Source organism: Podarcis muralis, chromosome 13 (genome assembly GCF_964188315.1).
Source record: "Podarcis muralis chromosome 13, rPodMur119.hap1.1, whole genome shotgun sequence".
NCBI lineage: Eukaryota > Metazoa > Chordata > Lepidosauria > Squamata > Lacertidae > Podarcis > Podarcis muralis.
Genome location: NC_135667.1, coordinates 55,914,955 through 55,936,757, shown reverse-complemented (window position 1 = coordinate 55,936,757; position 21,803 = coordinate 55,914,955). Strand labels below are relative to the sequence as shown.

Below are 21,803 nucleotides of genomic sequence, written 5' to 3'. Positions count from 1 at the left end.
AGCAACATAATTGTGCATTTCTGTTGTTTCCGTTACATAATACTTTTAGATATGTTGAATATACCGTATTTTCCCCTCTATAACACGCAGATTTTTTCTCCTAAAAAGGAAGGGGAAATGTCTGTGCGTGTTATGGAGCGAATGTGTGGTCCCTGGAGCCAAAAAATCAAGCAAAAGTCAAATCGCGAGTCAAGGAGAAGGGAAACCTGAAAAGAGGAAGTGGCAGCTTTCCTGTATTCTGCCTCAGGGTCTCTGTTTCGTTGCTGTGATTGCTGAAACGGAACAAAGAGCAGGGAAAGCCCCTCCCCTCCAGGCAAGCAGAGGGGAAAGTGTCGTCTCTGTGCTCCGGTACTGCTGGGGGAGAGGGAGAGAGAGTGGGGGAGGGAGAGGGAGAGGGGGGGAGGGAGAGGGAGAGGGAGAGAGAGAGAGAGAGAGAGAGAGAGAGAGAGAGAGAGAGAGAGAGAGATGGCTGGCTTGGGGGGGAACTTTTGCCTCCCACCCGTTAAATCCCTCTCCAGCATTCTTAGCCAGCTGCTTCTCTGCACACCCCTCTCATGTCCCTTCTTTGTTTTTCCTTCGCTCCCCACTTAAAATGTGGTTACAAAGCATAGATCAACATGGATCCTCAGGATCTTTGCATTGGGTCACCCCAAATTCACCATCAGATCACATAGCATGTCCATGGCTACAGCCTGCACCAAAAAAATCACGCACCCACTGTTGCCTGGGGCTGCAATGGTGCAAACACGTGGTTAAAAAGCATGGATCCACATGGATCCTCAGGATCTTTGCATTGGGTCACCGCAAATTCACCATCAGATCACATAGCATGTCCATGGCTACAGCCTGCACCAAAAAAAGCACGCACCCACTGTTGCCTGGGGCTGCAATGGTGCAAAAACGTGGTTACAAAGCATGGATCCACAGGGATTCTCAGGATCTTTGCATTGGGTCACCCCAAATTCACCATCAGATCACATGTCTGTGGCCACAGCATGAAGCACAAAAATGATACATCCACTGTTTCATTCAGAATGTTTTTTCCCTTGTTTTCCTCCTATAAAAACGATGTGCGTGTTATGGTCAGGTGCGTGTTATAGAGCGAAAAATACGGTATCTGTTCTAGTCCATTTACATTTTTAAGATTTACAGATGTGTAGATGTATTTCTCTTTTGTGCTTGCATTCATGTATACTTTGCTTTGCTTTGTTTCAGGAGGTTGGCAGCATCATTGGAAAGGTCAGTGACCCACTTTTTTGAGGGTGGTTTCTTTTTTTGAGTCAGCTCAGTTTATTTGATATTTTTCTACAAATTAACCAGTCATGGAGCGTGTTCGTGTGAGCTAATAAATGCTTTCTGTTTCTTTAACAGAAAGGTGAAACTGTCAAGAAAATGAGGGAGGAGGTAAGATGCAAATTTTGTACTCTTTGACTTAATTTTTCTGCAATTTCAGAAAATATATACCTGGTGGTGGTACTGAATTGCTGTATTGCTCACATGTATGAATCAATCCTGCCACCAAGTGGTCAAAAAACCAAAACCAAACATCTGCAATGAACTGTAATTCACAATTTTTTGTGATGTTCCCTTCTCGTGCACAGTGTACTGAATTTAGACAAGAGGGGACCTGAGCTATGAAAATCTCTTGTTCAGCTATAAAGCTCACTGGATGAACTTGGGCAGTCACTCTCATTCAGCCTAACGTCCTTACAGGGTTGTGATGATAAAATGGAATAATTCCATATACACCAGGGGTCGGCAAGTTTTTGTGGCTTGGGCTGGTTCACGGTCCCGCAGACCCTGCTGTGGGCCGGAGTGCGTGCACGCATGTGCAAACACTATTTCCAGCGCTCCTTCTGGCGCAGAGGAGGCGTGCACAGCTTCCCATTGGCTGTTGGAGCTTCCTGCAGCCAATGGGAAGCCGGCCAGCATTGCGGAAAGTGGTCCCCACTCTGCTCCGCACCGGTTTAGCATGGCGCATGGGAGCCAACCGAGCAGGTGGCAGGGACCCATGGGCGGGCTAAACAACCCCCATGGGCCGCTTGTGGCCTATGGACCTTAGGTTGCCGACCCCTGATATACACCATCCTAAATAAATATTGAAAGCTTAATTCAGAGCTTCTTACCAAACTAATTGTTTAAAAAACCCAAAAATAATTCGGTAACATCAGATTACTGCTCTGAATCTACAGCAATTAATCTTTAAAATACGGTTTTAGTACTCACTGATCTAAAGAATTACATGTCTAGGCTGTACCTCTTCTTACCACATAAAAGAACTCACACATTGAATGTTCCTCCATACCCCGCCAGAATAAATAGAAATATCTGTGCACATAGAAAACTAGTCAAGAAATAAGAGCCCTGTTCAGTCATTGCTCACTTGAGGAGGCATTGCAAGTGCAAAGAAGCTGCTCAGTCAGGGTTTCTAAATTCTACACAAGTAGAAAAGAGTTCCTACTACATGTTTGCACCCAAGCATGTGGAAAACTGTTACAAGTCACGGGATGATATGGGGCTGAAAGTCCCTTAATACTCACATTTCCCCTTCGTGCCAATAGTAGGGCTTAGATGTTAGGGGCAAGGGCTCTGGCCTTCTAGCCTTCTTCCTAGCATGCTAGATTTCTGTATGCAAGGATTTTGGAGAAGCATGGAAGTCTGCATGGAGTCTGAACTGGTACAGCCCAATCTGTTCCGTGGGGTTAATTGTGAGTTACAACTCAATGCTAACCATTTTTACTTGTGTTGAATCAAAGAGACTTGCTTCTAAGTAAGCAGAAATAAAGGATTGCAACTTTAGTGTGTGTCAGATTGTCCTCATATGAAAATGCTACAGAACCACAAAAACTGGAATACAAACATTTGTATTCCCTCCTGTAATCGAAAGGATCTTTATAAGTTATTAACAGTTTATTAGACAGTTCTAAAAATGTGCAATGATATATCAGACTCTTGATATTTCTTCAAAATAGTTCAGCTTTTCTGTTTCATATTTATTAGTCTGGTAATAAATTTTAAGCTGTAGCATTGTCTTATTTGTTGTTCTTACTACACATTGCTATTATTTCTCAACAGGAAAAAGCCTTTCTGTCTAAGATGTTAAAATAGCCAGACTGTTATAGTGTATTTGTTAGAACACTATTATTTTTCATGCCCTGCATATGTCTGTTTGAGAGGGTCTCACTACACATCCATTGTGAAGGAAGTGATTCCAAAGAGCAGGGAGGAAATGCTCCCAGCATGTTTTGAGCATTTAGCTCTGCCAGCAAAATAGTCCTTCATAATTACGGTAATTAAATCATAAATCTTCCTAACAGAAAGAAACTAATTCAGACTATAATTCCCATCCAGCAACATACCATGGGTTTGTTGTTTTGAAGCCTTCTTCCTTCCTCTGCATGTGAGAGAACGTGATTCGAAGCTTCTGCTTCCAGTTAGCAGGAAACCATTGTTCGTCACGATGCAACAAATTATTATCTGCTCTAACCATAGTTTACCCGCAACCAGGATTCCAAAAGCTGGAGTTTATGTGATACAGAACTAACACAACATTGTACCTTTGTTATATTCTTGTTCTAAGTGTCTTTGTAGTTTTTGAAAAACTTCAATAAAAATATTATTTGAAAACAAACAAGCCCATAACTGGGATTCCAGATTAACTTCTATTATATAAGTGTAAGCTATAAATGCAAGTCATAAAAATATAGATTTAAATTGCTTACAGTGGCCTTAATCCAAAGTCCTGCATAAGAGTCTTGAGATGCACTCAGGGATTTTTGAGGGGAGCCATTTGCCCACTGCGTGATCTCTTCGTATGCCCTGGAAAGCCCCCGGGAAAAGCCTACATCAGTTTCAGTCCAAGGGGCTGCAGCTTGGAAGGGAAGATAGGCACAAACCATGGAGCTCTTGGATCTTGGCAAATGTGTTTTAAGTTTGTCCCATGAGTAACTTTAGAGTCACCTGATGGGTAGCATTCTTGTTCTCAACTTTCTTCATGATTTTCCTAAACTATTGTGCTTTTGCCTATTACAGTGGTACCTTTAGTTACAGACTCAATCAGTTCCAGGGTGCTGTTCGCACCCCAAAAAGTCTGTAACTAGAGCACCGCTTCTGCGCATGTGCAAAACACACAAAATGCTTTTTGCTTTTGCGCATACGCGCGTGGCAAAACCCGGGAGTATACACTTCCGGGTTTGCCACGTTCGCAAGCCGAAAAGACGCAACTTGAACCTAACACAACATGAGGTATGACTGTACAGTGTCAGCTTTTGTTTTATTTTTTTCAAAGAACTGCCCTTAATTTCAATCATTTCAGTGGCTGTATCTGACCTGCCTTGCCATTCCTTCGTTCAATTCTACCTTGCCTCTGCACCACTGGGGGGGGGGGGCGTATATACATGCAGTTAAACTGGATAACACTGAAAAGCGTACTTTTCAAGTCAAGGCTGGTAAACTGTTAAGTAGATACTTTACAAATAAATGTGCTTTTTTGGGGGGGGGGGTTACCCTTTCCACAGAGTGGTGCTCGAATCAACATCTCAGAAGGCTCCTGTCCAGAAAGAATTGTGACGATAACGGGCCCAACAGATGCCATTTTCAAGGCTTTTTCCATGATTGCACTAAAATTTGAAGAAGTAAGTAAATGGAAATTCCTCATACCCCAGGCTACTCTACAGATATTGTTTTAATTTCCTTATGTTTGCTTTAATACAGAATTTGTTTTATAAATGCTCACAGCAGTAACAATGGAAGAGGAATAACAGGCCATTTGCATGTTGTCTGATCATTAATTTTCCTCTTTGCATTCTCTGGGGAAAATCAGTCCCCTCTGGCTGCATGAGGAGATGAGAAAGACAAAATCCCTATTTGTTGTGTCCTACTTTTTAATTTGAATTGGGGAGGCAGCAACAATTCTAAAGCATCTAATATGGAGACCTGAGACTATTCCCTCCTCGCCCCGCCCCGCCCCCAGATGCTACACTTTTTTCATGGAGTTTCAACCAAATTTAGTATTAAACAATAATATGTAACATTTGTACAGCTTTTTCAGGTGTTCAGAGCACTCAACATGCACTAGGTCATTATCCTTCATGCTTTAGATCAGTGGTTTTCAACCAGTGTGCTGTGACACCCTGGGGTGCCTTGAATGATAGTCGGGCGTGCTGCGGGGAACACTGGCCTCTGACCCTCTTTCCTTTCCTCCCTCCTCTTATGATCTCTTGTGTCTCTGCCTCCCAAAGGCTTGCACAGCTGTTTGTTGTAGCAGCTCTGGCTATAAGCCCCCCAGAGGAATGGTGCCTCTGCGGCTGGCCAGGGGAGGCTAAACCCTACATAGCCAATTTGCCTGATAGGTGAATTTCTACCTGGCCCCGAAATATGGCAACCAGCAGAGACATAGCAAGGCCAATTCAGTAGGGAAAAAGTCAAGATTAATGGAGTGGGTGGGGAGGTTGATCTGCTGAAGAAGAGCTGGGTGTCAGGGGCCACCACAGGCTGTTTAAATCCCCTAGAAGCGGACCTGAGGGAAGCCTGGTTGTTTCCCCAGGCCCACCCCCAAAGAGCCCTGCCCTCCGTGCCAGTCCAGTGTGGAGTGAGCTGTCCATGTGATAAAGGGTAAAGGGACTCCTGACCATTAGGTCCAATCATGGATGACTCTGGGGTTGCGGAGCTCATCTTGCTTTATTGGCCAAGCGTACAGCTTCCGGGTCATGTGGCCAGCATGACTAAGCTGCTTCTGGCGAACCAGAACAGCGCATGGAAATGCCGTTTACCTTCCCGCTGGAGCTGTACCTATTTATCTACTTCGTGCTTTCGAACTGCTAGGTTGGCAGGAGCAGGGACCGAGCAACGGGAGCTCACCCCGTCATGGGGATTCAAGCATGCAATATAATATTTCATGAAGAGGTAGTGTGGAACTAAGCTTAATATTCCTACTATTCCTTGAGTACCTTTTTAAGATAGACAGGATATTTTTGTTCTAATAATTCTCATCACCCCAATCATTAGTATGATTTTTTTTTTCTGTTATGCATTTCTGTTGCTTTTAGACTGGATTTTTCCACTAAGCTAGATATGCATTACACAGACAGTAATGAAGGGCAGGAAGATTGATACTGTTTAAGCAAAACTAACAAGTAACTTTGCCTTGTATAAACCCTGCTGAAACAAATGGTAGTTGTGCAAGGCACAGACAGGTATCAATTTCAATGAATCCTGCAGAAGAAAAATATCAGCAGGATTGTGCCACAACGTCTATAAGTGCAGTGTACAATATTTGCAGTGAAATCACACTTCTTCGTATTTATTCTTTCTCCAAGTACTTCAACTGTTCCTCTCAAGGGTCCAGCGGACTAATAAATCCTTGCCTAATTCTCCTTGACATTGTCATTTCAGGATATCAATGCTTCGATGACAAACAGCACGGTAACAAGCAAGCCTCCTGTAACGCTGCGACTTGTAGTTCCTGCAAGCCAGTGTGGATCCCTTATAGGCAAAGGAGGATCCAAAATCAAAGAAATCAGGGAGGTAGGCAGCAATCCAGAGTATTGATTGTTTTCTTCAGCACAGTGGGTTTCAAAGTTTCTACTGTCAGAGAAATCCTGCTTACAGGATGCATGTATCATGGAACACCTGTGCCTTGATTCAGGGCTGTATTATAGGATGCATACTCAGTCAGTGGTCAGACTTGCCAGGCCCTTGCCACCCCCTACGAACAGAGCCTGTGTCCTAAAACATACCTCTCCTGAGTTTGTTAGTGATATATTTCAGGGAATCTTCTCCACTTAGAACTCAGGTTCCCCTGGAGCAGAATTTGAAAGCTGTTTGGAAAGCTCTGGTGAAGGGATGGCAGGGCTTTCTTAGAGGCCAAGAACAGAAGGTAGCAGTGTTCTTGATGAAGTTTCCGGTTGTCAGAAATGATGGTTCTTGAGTGGTGGTCTTTCTGTAGGAAAGAGGCTCTTAATACAGGCCTTTTGGGTTTCAGGTTTCATAGAATCAGATCTAGGCTTGTTTGCTTCCTTTTCCTGCCCCCTCCTCCCTTCACATACTCCAGTTTCCTTGTTTCGCAGTGGCAGGGGTGGGTGGGGAAACATAGTTTGTGTTGCACCTGAACCAAGCTACCTGTGATTTGTGCAAACCACAATTTGCCTTGTTTGCCAAACCATTTAAATTAATGCCAAAGAATTTCGACAAGGATCAGAAAGTGGTGTCAACAACAGCCAACTTGGAATTTTCCCATTGCTGTGAGGCTTTGGCGGGGGTGGCAGGCGGTGCACAGCAGGCACTTTGGACCGTCCCTGAAACTAGCCCCACTTTGACAGTCTGAACAACAGGACAAAGTACAGCCAGGCAAAGGCTTGCAAGCTCCCTCCAGCCATGCACCAGGAGGAGAAAGGCAGAGGAGAAAGCACAAGGCTAGGAGGAGGCCATTCCCTCCTCACACATCCCTCCTCCAGGGGTGAGTGAGATGTCAAAAATGCGCCAGTGAGTGAAAAGTTTGCGTGATGTGGTGAGCTGTGCATTTCTTGTAACACCTTTGTTTGTGTTTAAGTCTACAGGAGCCCAAGTGCAAGTTGCTGGCGATATGTTACCAAACTCCACAGAACGTGCGGTTACAATATCGGGCACTCCTGACGCCATTATTCAGTGTGTGAAGCAAATCTGCGTGGTGATGCTAGAGGTAGGATGCGGGTCTTGTTAAATGATGATCAAGAGCTTTTGTTGCAGGCTGTCTTTAAATCTGAGTAACTGTGATTGAGGGATGCTCAGCTTATTTTCAGTCCGATGCTCACTTTTCTTTCTGGGCAACTTTGAGGGCCGCGTGCAAATGGGTGGAGCAATGGTTGTAGATTTCACCTTTGTACCGTAGGCTAGTTTCTACATGCACTCACTCACTATCCTCTAGTCAGACATGTAAGAGGCATTATCAGAGCTCAAGGACAAACGACTTAGAAGCTGGGCCAGTATGGGACGTGGCCTGGGGGAGAGCTCTGAGGCCTATACAGGGAACTCTGGAGGGTTGCCCTCTGCCATCGGGGCAATATAGCACATAAATCAAGCAGTTGGTCCCTTACCTTTCCCGCCCTGACCTGGCCACAGTGATCCATGCGATGGTCATCTCCAGGCTTGACTACTGTAATTCGCTCTACGCAGGGCTGCCCTTGAAGCTGTCCCAGAAACTCCAGCGGGTACAGAATGCTGCAGCGAGGCTCCTCACGGGGTCTCTGCCATGGGAGCATATTCACCCAGTGTTTTTCAAGCTGCACTGGCTCCCAGTAGAGTACAGGGTCAGATTTAAGGTGCTGCTTTTGACCTTTCAAGCCCTTCACGGCCTAGGACCCTCGTACCTACGGGACCGCCTCTCCTGGTATGCCCCACGGAGAGCCTCAAGGTCCATAAATAACAACACCCTAGTGGTCCCAGGCCCTAAGGAAGTCAGATTAGCCTCAACCAGAGCCAGGGCCTTCTCAACACTGGCCCCGGCCTGGTGGAACGCTCTGCCTCATGAGACCAGGGCCCTGCAGGATCTGATTTCTTTCCGCAGGGCCTGTAAGACAGAGTTGCTCCGCCTGGCCTTTGGCTTGGAGCCAATTTGATTCCCTCCCTCTCTTTCTTTTTTCTTTTCCTTCTCCTCCTGCGTTGAGGCTACATTTTAATATTTTAATGTTTCAATATTTTAATGTTGTATTTTTAATTTTCTTTTTAAGTTGTAATCATTTAACTTGTTTTTATTATTGCTTGTAAGCCGCTCTGAGCCCGGCCTTGGCTGGGGAGGGCGGGGTATAAATTAAAAGTATTATTATTATTATTATTATTATTATTATTATTATTATTATTATTAAATCCCTTTGACAGCAATTGCGGCTCACAGTTTTCCTGGTTAGTCTTTCTTTTCTACTACCAAGTAGATACTGGCTATATGTTACATCCCAGCAGTGGAGAACAGTATGTAACAAAAAACTTTTAACATCTGTGTATGTAAATGCTACCCTACCATACCTGGCTGAAAACATGGGGCGTTCAAAACGTAACTATACACCCACTATGGCTACACTGTCCAGGGGTGTATCATTACTTTTCGAACACCCTGTACAATTCAGGCATTCAAAACCAATCAGTCTTGTTTTGAGTCTTTCACTATCACATTTTGGGGATTCTCAGTACCATAGCAATAATTTGCAAGAAACAAATTTGAATGCATGCTTACTTTCTCTTACTGCCTTATGTTTTCGTCCTCAGTCACCACCCAAAGGTGCCACCATTCCTTACCGCCCCAAACCTGCCTCTGCACCCATAATTTTTGCAGGTGGCCAGGTAAGAGCAGACACCATTTTGACTTCAGCCGGAAACCACACCGTCTTGGCCCAACCTCAGCCAGCGCCTGTTAGTTTTCAACTTTTACTACTTTTCTGTCTGGTATAGTACTGCTTTTCTGATGTGATAGATGTAATTCTGTTGTTGCTGTCCCCAAATCCTACCTGTGCCGCCCTTAACACCAGCATGCTCCCTGCCATGCCTCTGTTCCTACGACCCCCCCCCCCCAACCAGGTTGGAAGCCATGTCTGGAACAGGTTAATTTGGTAGGGGAAGGCTGAGGGTATCTCAGATATGGAGGCATGCAGGACCTGTGCATAAAATAACCCTTAGAGCAGACCACTAAATCACATACTCATATATTTGTATCACATATTAATAATGTCCCAATCCAAAATTTTTAGTTATTCATGCACCAGTATTTCTAGGGATGGAATTCTGTTTTATAAACGTGAGAAATTGGCACTGTTCCAATATTAATGCAAAATATAGATGTGTTTGGCAATATTTCTGGATATACTATAAACTGGTCCAAATCGGTGTTGATGTTAATAGAAAATAAGTTTTTGGTTCACCCATTTGAACAATACCAATCTCATATTTGCATAGACAACATTAAATATCTAGGCATATTAATACCACAAGACTTATCTAAATAGTGTCATTAAACATCAACAAAATATATCATGAGGTATCAATAGGCATTGACAGGTGGGAGTTATTGAACCTGACCCTGTGGGGAAAAGTCAGTGCTCTTAAAATAAATATAATACCTAGACTAGTTTATATCTTAAGAAGAATTCCAATTCTCATACTGAGCAAATACTTTCACAAAATTAAATCTTTGTTTAGAAAATGCCTTTGGGGCTCTTCAGTTCCAAGAATATCTGTGTAAAAGATGCAAATACCGATAAAAGGAGGAGGATTTGGGATCCCAGATTTAGAATTGTATCACGAAGTGTATTTACTGTCAGGTACCCAATTCTGGAGACCCATAACTGAAAACAACTGTCCAAATTGGGCTACTTCGGAATATTCCTATGTAACACCTTTAGAAACATGGGCGGCACTCCCTGCCACCCACTCCAGTTGTATTACAAACCACTTTTGAAACAAAAGGGACTTCCAAAAGCAGATTTTGAGTTAGGATATCCCACTCCACACATCAAAGAATTGGGCAAGCCAAAGTTTCTGGATTGCAGGTCATGGGCCTTAAGCTTTGCATTTTTCATTCATAAATTGAAAACAAGCTCACTCTCTTAGAACATAAAAGAAAAAACTGAAGCACGAACTATTCTGAAACATGACTGCTGAGAATCTTTAATCTGTCTTTGTCATTTGCAGGCATTCACAATTCAAGGGCAGTATGCCATCCCTCATCCAGACGTGAGTCCAACGCATGTAAATTGCTTTCCGTTTTCTATTTTCTCTTCCATTTGTTCTGGGCAGCATTACTTTCTGAGTATCTAAATGTCAAGGAAGCATCTATGAATGACCCTCCTTAGCAGTGAAACATTTAGTCAAATGCTAGGTTTCTCAGATAACTTTGTGCCAGCGTTGCTATAGAAAGTACAGTGGCCCAGATACAAATTAACCCCCACCCCATTTTATGCATGTTATATATTTTGGTTTTTAAATTGTAAATATTATACAGAACGGTAGTTAAAGATATTAACAGTAGCCATTTACATGTAATAACGGTAGCAATGTAATTTTAACTTACTTTTCTATTAGTAGACTAGAGTGAATGATTTAAAACTTTTTTATTATTTAATTTTAATTAATCCAGTTTTGAAACGTGTTAAGATGGTTTTTTTCTACTCTGAAATAATTCCATTTGATTGGTTAGTTCTAATTTCCCATCCTGCCCTGCAGTTGACCAAGCTTCACCAGTTGGCTATGCAGCATCCCCCCTTTACTCCCCTTGGGCAGACCACCCCTGGTTTCCCTGGTACGTACCCATGACTCCCTGGGGATGTCCTTCTTCTTAACAGCTTTGTTTCCCGTGGGCCATTGCAGCATTTGCAGCGCTAAATGTCGCCAATGGCCAATGCTCCTTTTGTTTTGACTCATTAATCTCTGTCGGTTCTTACGCTTTCCCCTCTTCCTGTGGCTTGCCTTTGTCATCGCTAAACATTTTTGCTTTGTTCTGGGTTTTCATGTGCTTTACCTCAATTTTACCACCAACTTAAGAACTGGGGTTTCTTTTCTGTCAGGCATCAAATGTTGTTATGAGCCACTGAGGATGTGCCATGTGCCTGGAGTTTTTGGTGGTTAAAATTGCACGTTTGCTTTTCAAAGGGAGCCTGCGTAAACCGGAACTAAGTATTGTGTGTTGTAGATCATTGATATATATATTTGCAGATTCAAGTTCTTACTGAATTTCTGTATTAATGAATTACCTGGAATACCTTCTTCTGCCTTGATGATTGAACAAAATGCCCTCAGTCAGCCACAAATATATTTTCTTAATGAAGGGCTGTTAAATAGTTGCTGAGCTTTTTTGGGGGGAGGGGATGTAACTCAAAGTTGTTGAGATTCTTTTAGGAAACTCAAAGTTGTTTTGAGTTTTACCTCAGAATCCTGGACATTTTGCCAATTTTCTAAAATTCTGGACGTATGGCAACCTTATGTTAAATTTAGTGTATTGACTATGTTTGAAATAATTAAATTTGTTTCAGTGGGATTATAGATTTACGTATTTTCAGAAGACAAGCTCTGCACACTGGCACATACTTTGAATGGCAATTAATAACATTTTTATCACATACATCGAAACTTTTGTGGGAAACTGAATTGAGTACACAGTGTTCAGTAAATCAGTTGACATGACATTTATATATTATGACAGAATTGGCTGGATTTAGACATAGTAATCTAATTTAAATGGACAAATTTGTTGGGTACACAAAGAAAATAAAACACCTGTAAGCTGTTGAAACATTTGCTTACAAAAAATTAAAATGGTTATCCATTTTAGTAGAACTGACATGGATATATGGTGTATCTGATAAATAAACTTCTTTAAGAAGTTCTGCACTCTTTTCCTTATTCTTTTCATTAACTCGCTGCTCCTGAATCTGTTCCTTGTACTATTGTGGACTGTGTAGATCTGTAATTTTGAATGTTAACACATTAATTGCATTTCCTAAACACTTCCCTTTTATCCATCCAAATTTAATCTAGCCTATTGCAACCTTAATGGTATTTCGTCCCTATTCCTTTAAAACACCCTTCTTTCCAACCCTCTGCAAATTGACTAATTCCCTGTATAACAAACAAGCTTGCCTAGTTTCTCCCCATATTTATGTATTTTTTCAGTTTTCATATGTATTTTTTTGGCTTTAGATTCCCACTTTTTATTTTCTGGAAGTTTGAATTTGAGCCATCTATTAATTTTTTACAACCAAGTGTTGGATTTCTAACTTTATTGCTAATTGAAATCTACAGTTTTCTATTTTCCTTTAACAGCATCATATATATATGATGAATATATATATATATTCTATTGTTATTTTGGTAGGAGCCAATGTCTTTTTAAAAATTACATTCCAATTAGTACATAGCTCTAATATCTGCAGTTCTGGCTTTATTTTTTGTTGAGCTAGCTGCTCAAGGTTTTTTTTTGCTCCACTTTTTAAAACTAAAAAACTTATGAATGCCACAGTTTTTGCTTATCCCTGTTTCAAAATCACCCTTGTAATCCCCCCCCCTTTGTCCTTCAAATCTAGGATTGGATACCAGTACTCCAACCAGTTCCCATGAGCTCACTATTCCAAATGATGTAAGTACACTTAATTTCTCTTCTTCGTGAGATTTGTTTATATCTCTTACCTATCATAGTTGATATAGTATAGTCACTCAGAGTGAACTGGGGAGTCCCTAGTTCAGATTTTAACTTAACCATGAATGCAGAGCCATCTGCCCTAGCCAGCTAAGGGAAATACACTTACAGTTTTGCAAGGCAGTACCTCTCTGGATGAGGAACCATCAGCTGTGGCTTCCTTCTTTTGAGCTGGGTCTGGGAACTGGGGCACTCTTTGCCGTGGTTCTGTTTCTGCTTGGATGGCTGATTCCAGAAGGTGGAGTGGGGAATTGTTGTTCAACTTCCTGGGACTTGTGCTTTGGGGTTCCACAGACTTCTGTTCTCTCTCTTATGCTTTTTAACCACTGCATGAAGGCACTGAGTGAGTTCATCTGGAGGTTTGGAGTGAGCTGGAGGACCCACAACTCAAGTTCTCCTTTTTTGTGCTGTTTTTGTGATATATAAATGACATGAGAAAACTTGGTATACTTGCTTGTATAACATGATTCTTGTTTATAAAACCCAAGAAAGAAAAGAAAAAAAAGAAAAGAAAAGTTCTCCTTTTTATCAAATTCAGGTGAGTCAGTGAGACTAGATGTAACCCAATAAATCAAAGCTTAATCCAGACAAGGTAGAGGTACTGATAATAGGAGGTTTGTCTGCTCAGGTGTGTGATGTTCAGCTTGTTCAGGGTGAATGGGTGCATGTTCCCCTAAACTGTGCATAAGTCTGTGGGTACTCCTTGATCTGCTTTCGTCACTGATGACTGATTGCCTCTCCATCCCAGGCCACCCTTTACTAGGGGTGACCCAGTAACAAAACCTGTGTTGGGCTGGTGCGTCATGAAAAATACCATCTATTCCATCCCATTTCCATGTGTTTAAGGACAAATTGGAATATATCCTTTAAAATCCACACAGAATTTTTAGAGATCAACTTAAGAAGAAAAAACACTTTGGAGGTGATAGTTGTGAGTGTTTATGAAGTGGTCTGAGATATGAAAGTACTGTCAGACCAGACCAGCTGTAAACCTTGAAGTGTTTACAATTCAGGTAGGTCAGGACAGAGAAGTTAGGTGTGAAAGGAGTTACAGTGGAGAAAAAGGAGGATAATTTGAGAGGCATGCAGGGGAGGAGGAAATATCTCTGAGGGACACAGTGGTTGCTTTCTAATGGGCAGCTTTTAATGCACAAAAGAGCCTTCAGGGGAAAGTGTGGGAGGTTAGGGAGGCTAGTGCGTTCTTTATCAACTGGATTTCCTCTTTTTCTATTGCAACCTTTAAGACTAGATTAGTCAATTCTTGAAAACTCGCAACCTGGGTGGCTCCTGCACCTTTTACAATGTGCGTAAATCAGCTGGAGTGAGAGTAGGGCATGGGGGCCAATGTGAGCTAATGTCACCCTATGGCCCAGGCAGATCAGCAGCAACGACCAGTAAACACTGGCAACCCCATTAAAGATGTAGGAACCTGGTTAGGAAAAAAGTTGGCAACCTTTATTGCTAACCTTATTTTGCATAAGTTAACCACTTAATAGCATTTTCATTTTAATTCCTGTCTTTATTTATATAGAGCTATTAGGGGTGTTAGGGAAGGGGTAGAACCTCTGGTGGGGGACACATCATGTTCCTTCTTGTGTAGTTTGCCCACCTTTGGTCCCCACCCTGCACTCGGCTGTCACCTGTGGCTCCTAAAAGCTGTCAGCATGTGACAGCGGCCACAATCCCAGGAACAGCTTTGACTGGCCAGCTAAAGAGTGGGTCCAGCAGGCAAGAAGGCAGTTTCTGCAGGTGCTGTAGGGGAAATGAGGGGCAGGTGGGACTCGTTCACCTGGGGAGGTAGCCCATCTAGGAGAAAGAAAACTTTGGTCCTAAACCTCCCCTGCCTTAAGGGATGTCTTCAGGAGAAGAAAAGTCTAAAGATTAAACCTTACACAAATCTGGAGTGGAGACCTTAAGATTGTTAGATGACGCCTTGTACACCTCCTTCTGCCTACTCCTGCAGCCAAGCTGGTGTCAAACATTTTGCTCTGCTTTCCTTTGGACCACATCAGCAAGGCCAAGAGGAGGGTCTTGTTGTCTGGGTAGCCTGCAACCTCCATACACACTTTGGTGCTACCACAGTGGTTGAAAACTTCACCCCGGTAGGCACACTCCATTGTCTCTCGAGAAAATTGATGCCAGCAACAACTGATGTACAAGATGCTTTGAGAAGTATCTTACAGATGCCATCCTGCTGTGTCCTAGTCAGTGAAAAAGTTGAAGAAGCTAAAATACAATAGCTTGAAAAGCAATCCCTGCAGACTTAAAGCTATTTTGTTCAGTTTTTAGATATCTGTGCCCCTTGACAAAGACCAGTGAATCCAGATCTGACCCAAGATATTTTGGTGCTTGGGGTGGAAAATCTAAATGGCCACACAGTAGAAAAATATAATTTCTAGTGAAATTAACCACTGTCTGCCCTTTAATGGTACTTGGCTCTGTTGCCTAAGGTCATCTTATAGTAGGCTTAGTCGCTTGGATTGCAGCTTGGATGATAAGCCCCCTGTTTGCTGTGAGAATATTATTTTTTGCTTCCATCTCTTGCCCTAAACTCTGTTTTTGTCCTGGTTTAGCTAATAGGTTGCATCATTGGCAGACAAGGCAGTAAGATAAATGAAATCAGGCAAATGTCAGGAGCGCAGATCAAGATTGCAAATGCCACAGAAGGCTCAGCAGAACGACAAGTAACAATCACAGGATCACCTGCAAACATCAGCCTAGCACAGTACCTCATTAATGCAAGGTAAGTTCGTTTTGTAAGCAAGGTTCTTCTTGAAGTCCACTGTGCTTCGTAGTAGCTGGATGCAGCTGCCCTGGTTCAGTCCTGTACCACCACCACAACTGTAACCGTGTGGATTAGTAAATTAGCCCAAACTAGCCTTTTTAGTAACATTACCTGATTATTATTATTTTTTATAAAAAAAGGATATTTATGCCCATCTGTGTAACCTACAACCAGTATTGTTCTAATGCTTGGAAGACAATGCCTTTTGCAAAACAGGCCACTTCCTATGCTGATCGATTCTGCTGTCCAAAACAGAAACAGTCATTAATCAGAAAGCAAAGCTGATATAATTTGCTAGCTAGAAGTTGCTTCAATTGTATAATATTAAACAGATATTTGATTTCAAAGAGGGATTGGGTTTAACAGAGGAAAATGGCACCTGGTGGCAGGGAGCCCTACCCCTGACTCTGGGTTGGAGTGTCTGCTTCCCATTGCATTCTAATTTTGCAAAAATTCTTGATTTGATTCTCAGTTAGTACTTCTGAGCACTGGAAGAAAATATACTGAATATTATACTGTCCAACTCTACTACTAAATCATGTCAGCACAGAGAATTAAAATATGTACCGTTTTTCTAAAATATCCTTTCTCACGTCAAGCTACCATCTCAGAAACACGTTGTTGTATGTATTCACTCAGAAGATTAAGCATTTCTCACATCAGACAAACCTCTCTTTCAACTTTTGCATACACAATTCAAAGCATCACTGAGGACACACAGTATTTTGGGGGGGTTCCCAATATTTTTAAGGGTGTACAATTGCACGTGTATGTGTGTGCCCTATGATTCCTTTCAAAATTGGCTCTTGATTTGTGCATCGCTCAGAGTGGACTCTTGATTTGCGCAGCCCACTCAAAGTGCTGTTCTGGCAACACTATGAGCCATTTAGTAAGAGATCCTGGGGGGGGGGGGCTTCTGGATCTTTTTGGGCAGCCAAATATTTGTCTGTCAGCTCTGTGGGCCACCCATAGACCTGACAGTAAATGGAACAATCTGCATAGGCTTACTTTTATGGCAAAAGTATGTGTACTCTTCTGCCAGGTTCAAAAATCAAAGCAAAACTAGAAGTCAGATAAATGTGCTTGTCAGTTTCCAAATTCAAAAACGTTTTCCAGTATTGCAGTCAGCTGTCTATATAATGAATATAAATCAGTACCTTAAGCCCTGTGATCAAATAAACATGTGTTCCCTCCTTTAACCCTTAAGGATATGTTCTTCTCTTGGTGTTCAGGGATTCCCCACACATCGAGATGAGAATAGACCCCTTCATTTTTAGTTGTAAAAACACCACATGGCATGCATCTGGATCTCAGAAGATAACAATTTAAGATCTTCCGGACAGCTAAAGCATGCAAATAAAATAAAACACTTGTTAATGGAGTTGCAGCTTGCTGCTCACCAGATAATGCTTATTCTAGTGAAAAAACCTATACCTGATTCACTTAGAAAATCTTGTGAGCTCTCATGGTTCTTTTGATGTTTTCATGGAATGGAATTTAAGAGATCATTTAACGCCCTTTGGCAAAGAAGACAACTGCTCAGCAACCCTACACTACGGATACTGTAGAACCAGAAGGTGGTTTCTTCTGTTGAATTTCTAGGTGGGATTTGTAACAGCCACCTTCTGTTTTTAAACATGTATCTTATGTACATATTAATTATGTGGCAAATGTATCTTCATAAAATGGCTATGATTTATAAATAAAGGGTCTTGAGAGAATGTGTAAGTAAAATACATTCTGAATTTACAAAGGCAAAAGAATGGGGTCTTTCCAATTTGGCAGCTGAATGTGGCACTGAGCATGTTTTTTGCTCATGGAGAAAATGTTGGGAGCAAGTGGTTGGGAGTTTGGAAGCGCTCTGTAATCAAAGGAGTCATGCCAGTTGCAAGCCCTATATTGGGAGTCTCAACAGACTGCATGAGCTGTGGATATTACATATCTCTGTAGTGATTTGTAGTGGCTTCACCGTGGGAAGGTGAGAAGCTTAAAAGCAGCCACACTGAAGACTAGCGTATAAAGCATTCAGTTATTATCAGATAAAACCTGAAAACACACATCTCAGCTTGACAGCTAATTTTTAACACAGCTTATTTTGAATTGAGCAGGGTCTGATGGGCAAGCAATGTTAATCTGACCTACTGAACTACTCCAGTGCAAGCTGAAACAAAGGCTAAGAGCTATTTAACTCTTGCCTTCCTAATGTGAGCAGCAACAGACTTTGGCAGACTCTTCCCTTTTTATGTACCATAAAACCCAGAGTCTGAGTCCAAGGACTTTTTAATGTAAAGAGTTCCTTGTTTGTGTCTGAAGGTCACCAAGCAAAGCAAAGGATGGACTCTCAGAAATATTCTGTTATTCCCACTGAGACTGGTGGCAAAGAGCCGTTTGCTATGATTCTATGATTCTACAATGTATCTGAAATGCTTGGGATTGTGAATTATGCTGGGGGCCTGATAGGAAGTTGCTAGGGGCCAGACTGAGTCTCTAGGACCTGTGTTTACGTTCCTTATGTTTTCTGTAACATTTAAATGAAACAAAATGATAAATGCAGCTCACAGCCATGTGAAATAACACGTTCCAGTGTATTGCTAGCTTCTCCTTCACTGTTTCCCCCCCCCTTCATTCTACATCTCCTTTCTCATCGGCATCTCTCACAACTCTGGGAGTTGTCTGCCTCCATAGCATAGAATGCAACTTACCCATGGCTTGATGTCATCCCACTAATCATTTGGCCATCAGCACCAACCAGTGCACAGAAAGACACAGCATTATAGACAGCACATTTCATTAGGGTGCGCACCCAGGGAATTTCATTCATTCATTTATTTAAATGAAGAGAATGGGGAGGGGAGAATGACGAGGAGATCAAAGAAGAGATATAGAGACAAAATGCTAATCAAACAACTACGAGAAGTGTGGGCAAGAAGCCAAAACAGGAGATTTTTCCTTCCGATAAAAATACCTGTGCCAGATCTGGAGGGCCGGGGACAGGATGACCCCTCCCCTTTTTACTTCCTTGCCAAAAAAGCAGCCCCTCCCCCTCCAGAGCTCTCTCCACAAAAGGTGGTAACCGGAGCTCAGACAGAGACAGGTGCGGCAGAAGGAAAAGGCTGGAATGGCTTTTGTCTGCAAAGGAGGGAGGCCCTCTTCCTCCCTTACTGCCTGCACTGGAGCCAGTCACCCACCACGGCTTCCAGAGACAGTCACAGGCAGAAGCTGCAGATCCATTCCAGTCTTTTTATTCTGCCTGTGTTTCTCTCTTTCTGCTTCCTTGACCCCTGCTTTTTAAAAAATATCTATCTATCTATCGCTCTATCTATCTCTCTATCTATCTATCTATCTATCTATCTATCTATCTGGGTGTGCTTGGGCACATCCTGCAATCCTGCACACACACACCACGCATAAGGACATTAGGTACCTTCTACATGTCATAGAGAACAAAACAGAAACTCAAGGATTTCCATTTTGGGGCAGATACCCTGAGCTCAGTGCTGTGTAGGGGTGTAGGGGTGTGTGTGTGTGTGTGTGTGTGTGTGTGTGTGTAAAAGCATACTCACACATATCCACACACACAATCAGGATATTTATTTATCCGTTTATTTTTCACATTAAGTATTTTCAGACAAGAAATTGTTGCTTTTGGTTGAAAACATAATATCATTCATAAACATGTCACCACCATAACTTGCAACTTTATCCTGTGCAAATTTATTCAGAAGTAGGTTCAATAGGACATACTTCCAAGGACATTTATTTGTTTTGGGATCATCATTCAGGACATAGCCTTCACAAGGCAACTTCCATTTTTAAAAATATCTAATAAAAGGTGCCATTAAAGTAATATGCCTAGAATTATATCCTTGAGCCTGAAGTCCTTTGGCTTCTGGGAGGGTCTTGGAGCTTCAGTCTCAGAGAAGGAGATCCAGTGTTGGATTGTCCCTTCCTGCCACCACAGCAGCATCCACAGAATCAGTATCAGAGCTCTGACACCAGAAGGGCTAAAAAGGGGCTGTGGGGCAGTTCTGATCCATAGCCTTCCCTATCTCCCCAAACCAGGGGATGCAAATGGTTTTTTAAAATAGAGATATAGGGACAGAGAAGGGCAAGAGTGTTCCTCAGCTCAGCATGATGCAAGAGAAGGAGGACAAATTTCTGTTCTGCCCTAGGCTAAGGCTGCTGAGGTGGAACATCTAGGTGGAACATCTAGTTCACCTAGAACAGTGACTGTTCCTAAGGTGGGACAGAGAGAATCAAAGGTGGCTGAGCCACCTTATCCATTCCCCTCCTGGGCTCTTGCCAGCAGGGTGGAAGTGCAGTAAGGGGGAAAGGAGTGCTCTTTGGCTCCTCCATCCTTTTTCCAGTGTTTTCTTTCTTTCACAATGTCCCTTCCATTGCAAACAAGGGAAGGAAAATTAACTACCTGCTGGCATATTTTTCTCCCTGGTCTGAGGGCTTATTGGGGGGCTTCCTCCAGAGTCATGCCTTCCTCCAGCACCACACCGTTTCCTGCCCTCCCTCTGTTTTTGAATCTCCCTCTCCATCCTTTCACCCTTCAGTGGCATCCCAAGGAACAAAAGATTGCAGGGTCAAAGGAAGACAAGTATTTTCTAATATGAAAAATTGGCAGATTCTGTGCAAAGCAGGATATTGCATTCAACGTATTTCTTTCAACCAGTGCACATTTTCTATGAAAAGAGGCTGTGAAATGTGGCCTTTTTCATGCTTTCTTTGTCCCAGTTAAGATAAGGGAAGGGGGCTCTCCAGGTGTCCTTTGGACTCCAGCTCCCATCAGCCCTGTTGTCAGGGGTGATGGCAACAGTAGTCCAACATACATTTGGAGACCCAGGTGAGCCCCCCCCCACGCTAAACCAGGAGGCAGCGCCATGAGACCAGGCCACAGCAAATCTCAAGCTCCTGTGCTCCACTCACTCTCCTCCCTCATCCACTTCTTCTCATTGTATTGGTCATTTTACATTTTGTCTAAATACAGAAAAAATAGTTTTGTACAAATCAGCTAGCACATTGAAGCAGAATATCAAACCAGGTTCAGACTTTAAATGCCCTCCCCTTAAAGAAGAGGAGAGAGGAAAAGGGGGTTTATCTGTGTAGAATGGCTCATGCCGTGTTTGCGTCAAGCTTTTCTGCTGCATTAATGCCCATTTCAAAGTTTATAAACCTTTCTGGCTAGAATCCATAAGACTGCATGTTTGCATGGAAGATATCCTAAACAAATAGTTTTTTAGACTAAGCTAGATCTCTGTTGATTCTCTGCTGCCAGATTGCAGAAAGTGAGTACATCATATTGAGCTGCAACTGAAATGCAGCTGGATTTGAAATACAGAGAAAATGCTGCCTTTTTCCTTCTGAAGCAGGCACCATTCCCAGAGACATATTGATATGACACAAGGTCCTGTAAGGGACTAGGCATGCTCTGATTGATGGTGGAATAATGTACAATGAATTCCATTATCCCATCATACCCTGAGAGGGGTTTGTCTGAACTTTCAAGGTCTTGCCTTGGATTTTACCAACCTAATCCAAATTCTAATTTGGTTTACAGAATATTTAATACAGGTGAGTGGTGATACATGAGAAGGAGTCTCCTGTCATGCTCTAATGGGCCACAGTTCTTTATATGTATTTGCTACTACAAATTAACACGGACATTCTTCTGGAATTCTTCAAATGCCGAGCTGAACATCTAGTTCACAGTGACTGTTCACAGTGACGGCAAACAAACTATGTTATATGGGACTGGAATAATACAAAAGCAGCAAATGTTGATTTTCCAAAATGTCAGCTGCATAGATCTATTTCAGAATAAATCCAAAATATAACTGTAAAGCCACAAATATG

The 21,803-nt window shown here is 42.4% G+C and overlaps 1 protein-coding gene across 15 annotated transcripts in view; it reads left to right on the top strand.

Annotated features, from left to right (window-relative positions):
- LOC114582583 (poly(rC)-binding protein 3-like) overlaps window positions 1-21,803 on the top strand; it is a 237,211-nt gene that overhangs the window by 209,368 nt on the left and 6,040 nt on the right. For 11 of the 15 annotated variants that reach the window (XM_077917658.1, XM_077917657.1, XM_077917654.1 and 8 more), the window contains 10 exons: window positions 1,216-1,239; window positions 1,372-1,404; window positions 4,518-4,634; window positions 6,394-6,525; window positions 7,550-7,678; window positions 9,238-9,381; window positions 10,657-10,713; window positions 11,188-11,263; window positions 13,044-13,096; window positions 15,730-15,899. In XM_077917658.1, the coding sequence (XP_077773784.1) occupies window positions 1,216-1,239; window positions 1,372-1,404; window positions 4,518-4,634; window positions 6,394-6,525; window positions 7,550-7,678; window positions 9,238-9,381; window positions 10,657-10,713; window positions 11,188-11,263; window positions 13,044-13,096; window positions 15,730-15,899 (935 nt within the window). Of the gene's footprint in view, window positions 1-1,215; window positions 1,240-1,371; window positions 1,405-3,075; window positions 3,290-4,517; window positions 4,635-6,393; window positions 6,526-7,549; window positions 7,679-9,237; window positions 9,382-10,656; window positions 10,714-11,187; window positions 11,264-13,043; window positions 13,097-15,729; window positions 15,900-17,148; window positions 19,752-21,803 lie in introns of those variants that run through there. The other 4 variants (XM_028703729.2, XM_077917660.1, XM_077917661.1 and 1 more) reach the window with 4 other exon arrangements.